Raw genomic sequence first — 5,016 nt, 5'->3', positions numbered from 1 at the left:
CTCAAACTCGATGATTTTTTTTCAAACTCGATGAACTTTTTTGAAACACGATGATTTTTTTTTCAAATTCAATGAACTTATTTTTAAAGTCGATGAACTTTTTTCTAAGACAAGAGTACATACAGTAGCAAACCGTTTTTTTCTAAGAAAAATAGTCTGTACTGTAGCAGTTTTTAGAATGAAGAAAAAAAGATCAAGCGGGAGCCAGCGATCGAGCGGGCAGCGATAGCCAGCGATCAAGCGAGCGGCAGCAGCCAGCGTTCGCTGCTGGGCCAGGCCCATGCTAGTGACACAGTGGGTGCTGGAATCGCCAGCGGGCGCTGAAGGCGCCAAGGAGGAGCTCTCTTTCTTCCTTTCTATAAGAAAAACGACACAACCGTGCCTCCGCCTGCTAGTTTTATATAGTCGTGGGAAAGTTGTTTTTGGGAAGGTTGAACTCTGCCCAGGCCCATCTGGAAGGCCCAGGCCTGTGCCGAGTCCAGCGCGAACCGACTATTATTGCCACACTGTCTATCCTACCCCCCGTTCGCTCCCTTCGACCCAACCCATACAAACTCAAACCCCCACGAAAACCCCTCTCTCCTCTCCGCTTCTCCCTGGCCGCCGAAACCCTAACCTAGCCGCGCGTCGCCGCCGCCGCCGGCGCACCAGTCACCATGTCGAACCCCAAGGGGTCGAAGATGCTCCAGTTCGTCAACTACCGGATGCGCGTGACGATCCAGGACGGCCGCCAACTCGTGGGGAAGTTCATGGCCTTCGATCGCCACATGAACCTCGTCCTCGGCGACTGCGAGGAGTTCCGCAAGCTCCCGCCCTCAAAATCTTCCAAGACCACAGGCGAGCGCGAGGAGCGGAGGACGCTCGGCCTGCTGCTTCTTCGTGGCGAGGAAGTCGTCTCCATGACCGTCGAGGGCCCGCCCCCGCCCGACGAGTCCCGGGCCAAGGCCTCCGCTGGTGTTGCCGCGCTTTCCGGCACTGGCGTCGGTCGCGCTGCCGGCCGTGGGGTGGCCACCGGCCCGCTGCTCCAGGCGCAGCCCGGCCTCTCCGGCCCTGTTCGGGGCGTGGGCGGTCCGGCCCCCGGCATGATGCAGCCCCAGATCTCGCGTCCCCCAATGCCGAACCTCTCAGCGCCGCCGGTGGCGTACCCACAGGTCGTCCGCCCGCCACCGATGGGTATGCCGCCCATGCGACCTGGTGGCCCGCCACCGATGCAGATGCAGTTTCAGCGCCCGCCGGGTCCCCCGCCTGCGCCATACCCTGGGGCCCCGCCGCAGCAGTTCATGAGGGGACCGCCACCGATGGGGCCTCCACCAGGGAGGCCGGGGATGCCAAGCATGCCACCACCGCCAGGGATGAGGCCGATGCCACCAACGCAGTTTGGACAACCACCCAGGCATGGAATGCCGCCACCACCGCCTGGTCCACAGCAGCCTGGACAGAACCCCCAGCAGTAGAAAAACCTTTCTGGTAAGTATCAGTACTAGAATTCTTCGATTTGCATTCTAATGTTGTTAAATACTCTGGCTAGTTGTGATGATGCACTGTTATATTGTTCATACTTTTTAGTTCGAAGAATCGTATCTTGATCTGTAATATTTGCAGTGGTGTTTATAGCCTGATCGTATTTTGAAATTAGTGTTGTGGTGGTTTGCTTACCTGATCCTAGGTCTAGTGTTATGCACTATGTTTAGCTGATGAGACCCGTCTTGTGTATCTATAACTGAATAGTGTATCTTACTACCATGCTAGAAGCCTAGAACATGCCATAACTCGTGGCTCTCCTCAGATCTAGACACCTAGCTACTGTTCAAAAAATCTGCTGATTAATCAGTTTACTGCCCGATTAATAGCTGCTCAGAGAGTCACCGAGTAAGCAGTTAACTGATTAATCTGCCGATTGGCCAACCAAGCAGCTACCAGTTAATGATTTCTTGGATATTGCACTCAGCAGTCATATGTAGTTTAATACTTAAACTAGCAAAGTGTCCTTGCACTGCAACGGATCCAAAATAGATACATGTTCGCAAGCTTGAAAATAATCACCCTAGTTTGGTATATATCAGTAAAAATATGTTAGTTTTCACCCAAAGTCTATTCCTCTTATCTTTTTGGATGAGTTGGGGGAGGGATGGGGCTGGTCCAGAGAGACCAAGGGGTTTTCTGCAAATATCGAGCAGATTTGGGAAGGGGGGGGGGTCTTTTTGCCATGTCTTACCTTGCATGCATTAAATGTGGATCGGATGGTCAGAAATGATGGATGGCAAACACACACCATCATCACCATCCGGGTCTTTTATAGGAGTGGAGATTTGTTCTACCTATGTATGTACAAAAGTTCTCTTCATTCCAAATCAGTTCCATTTCCTCCTCTAGTCTATTATGAGATGGAAGTGCATCTGCGGTTCACATGTTATGTAGTCATGAATTACCTTTGACATACCATGAGTCAAAAGGCTAACTTGTGTAATCAAATCCATCAAATCTTTGTCAAATGGATGGTCTATGGGAGCTGTGTAACATAAAAAAATGCTGCACCACGAAGTAAAATTCAGTACTCCCTCCGTTCCTAAATGCAAGTCCTTTTAGAGATTCCAATATGAACTACATATGGATGTATATAGACATATTTTAGAGTGTAGATTCACTCATTTTGCTCCGTATGTAGTCCATATTGGAATCTTTAAAAAGACTTATATTTAGGAACGGAGGGAGTAATGTAAGTTTAATATGTGTGGTAATATTCGCCCAAAAATTCTGGTGAGTGATGTCATGTTGGGTGGTCGTATACATAGGTATTGAGGAAAATTGTTAGATGCGTTTGTATGAAGCAGGAAGCAGGCGGCAGGCAACGTGGAATCCTTTGGCCTTTTATTATGATCATTTATACTTGGGAGTTCAAGTAGTATTAGATCGTTGTCTTGAGTCATAAGTATGACACTTGGAGTAAAGTTGGAAATTTGATTTCTTATTTGGCAGCATTATTTTTTTCAAATATAGAAGATACAAGATAATGTAAATGCCAGAGAACTCTTCTTTTGTAGTGTTTTTTAAGAGTCTTCTGTGTTATCACAAAAGTACATCATTATGTACTCCTGGAGGTGTTGTATGCATAAGCATTTAATACGTGCTGTGTTGTGCATATTTGATTATTGGCGTGTGCCTTTTTGGATGCATCCAAATGGTGCTCGAGTTCGTCATAACCCCAAGCCATGATTAATCTATAATTTTTATTAGATACCCGTGTTCTGTCTAACGGCAATGATGATGCCTTAGTTGTAGGTAGTATTTGTGTTGAGCTCACCCCTATGGACCACATTAGTACTGATGTTTCCTAATGATTCTGTCATAGAGTGTGGCACATGTGCCCATTGTTCTGGTTTTGCTTGTCTTTGTACGTTTAGTTTTTCCCTTGTGAATCCTGGTGTACCTTGTGTTGAAGTATTTTTATGGAGAAACCTAGATCATCCTATAGGGACAGGGCAGAGAATGGGGTCGAATCACATGCTTATTCAACTTTAGGGACGTGTTTAAGCATGGAGAAAGATGTTTATAGCCAATAGGGATTGTTGAAATATGTGGTTATATTTGTTCATTTAGACTCTTTCATGTGATGTTCTTGCTGTAGCTACTAAACATTGTTAGCACAGTTGTAAGCTAGGTAATTCAGCTTGAGTCTGTATTACGCTCACCTTTATATTTGTTGCGGTTTCTCCTTGCACATCATTCTTCGATGTATGTTGTACTGAAATACGATCTCCTCTGCAGGTTTGGTCCTTGCAGTCCCACCTGTGGAAGATTCATCTTCGGAAGAGAGAAAAGTCTTGTCGGTGCAGCACTCTTGCTTTTGATGGGAGGAGACGGACTGTTTTCCAACGCAATGTACGTAAAAGAGGCTGAAGCTTGTTTAACTGTTGGTTGTTAAGCTAGGGACATGGATAGACTGTTTCGTTGTGTCAGTACCTTGTTGCTGGATGTGCTTGCACTTGTATTGAGATATTATTTCGCACTATTAACTTCAGATCATAAATTGCTTTGCTTGCATGTGTGTCTGTTTCAATTGTTCACACTTTTATGTGAATTATGCTATTACTCATGTGATCTATTCCAGTGTGCGGTGCTGTGTCATGGAAACAAATTTAGGGCTCCTTTGTTTGAAAGGATTTTTGTATGATTAGAAATCTTAGGATTTTTCCCTATGTTGGTTGTTTGATTCATAGGATTTAATCCTGTTGGAATTTTTCTAAAGATTTTTTTGTACTAATAGGATTTGTAGCATCCACTCAAACCTCCTTTGTTTTTTCCTGCGATTCAAAATCTTGTTGGACTGGATGAGCATGACATTCCAATCCTATGTTTTTATATTCCCACATCCATAAAAATACTTCCGTTGCATCCAGAAATGCAAGGGATAACTCCAGTTATTGTGTTCCAAAATTTTCTTCGTCTGAAATTGTATTTGGTCAAGTTATTGTGTTTATTGGATTTCCCACAAAAAGGCAGAATGTGGAAAGTTTCTTCTGCACACTCGTTGCCAGTATTGCCCTCACCCCCCCCCCCCACCTATTTTTCTGCAAACCCTCCGCAATTTTTGCTGTACCCGGCTGCGCTCATATTTCTTCCAAATGTATCTGTTCCTGTCGTTTCAGAACTATATTTTCCCACTACTTCTAGATCTATTTTCTATTATAAACAAGTCAAAGATAAATATTACTGCAAAGCAAACAATTCAAATATAATGTTTTCAATTACAAAGTTCAAATTCATATTCAATTTTATTCGGAGGACATATGCTCCTACTAGTTTCCATGATGCACACACAAGTGCTCTAACTAGATCATTGATAAGTTGTTAATGCACTTCTCAATCACGAAGTTTTTGATAAATCTTAAGAAAAAATTCAACTTCGGGCGCCTTTTGTGGGAGTTGAAATATGCAAATTTGACATTGGTTATGCTCTCATCCCCATCCTCCTTAATCATGCATATTTCATAATCATAGTGTTCATGATCACACGAC

The 5,016-nt window shown here is 44.7% G+C and overlaps 1 protein-coding gene across 1 annotated transcript; it reads left to right on the top strand.

Annotated features, from left to right (window-relative positions):
- Window positions 1-523: 523 nt before the first annotated feature.
- On the top strand, window positions 524-4,041 carry LOC123052809 (small nuclear ribonucleoprotein-associated protein B'). Its single transcript, XM_044476152.1, has 2 exons — window positions 524-1,467; window positions 3,766-4,041. The coding sequence occupies exon 1, from the start codon at window positions 657-659 to the stop codon at window positions 1,452-1,454; it is 798 nt and encodes a 265-aa protein (XP_044332087.1). The 5' UTR covers window positions 524-656; the 3' UTR covers window positions 1,455-1,467; window positions 3,766-4,041.
- Window positions 4,042-5,016: the final 975 nt, after the last annotated feature.

Source organism: Triticum aestivum, chromosome 2D (genome assembly GCF_018294505.1).
Source record: "Triticum aestivum cultivar Chinese Spring chromosome 2D, IWGSC CS RefSeq v2.1, whole genome shotgun sequence".
In the NCBI taxonomy this organism is placed as follows: Eukaryota; Viridiplantae; Streptophyta; class Magnoliopsida; order Poales; family Poaceae; genus Triticum; species Triticum aestivum.
The sequence above is the reverse complement of the archived record's forward strand: the minus strand, read 5'-3'. Positions and strand labels throughout refer to the sequence as shown.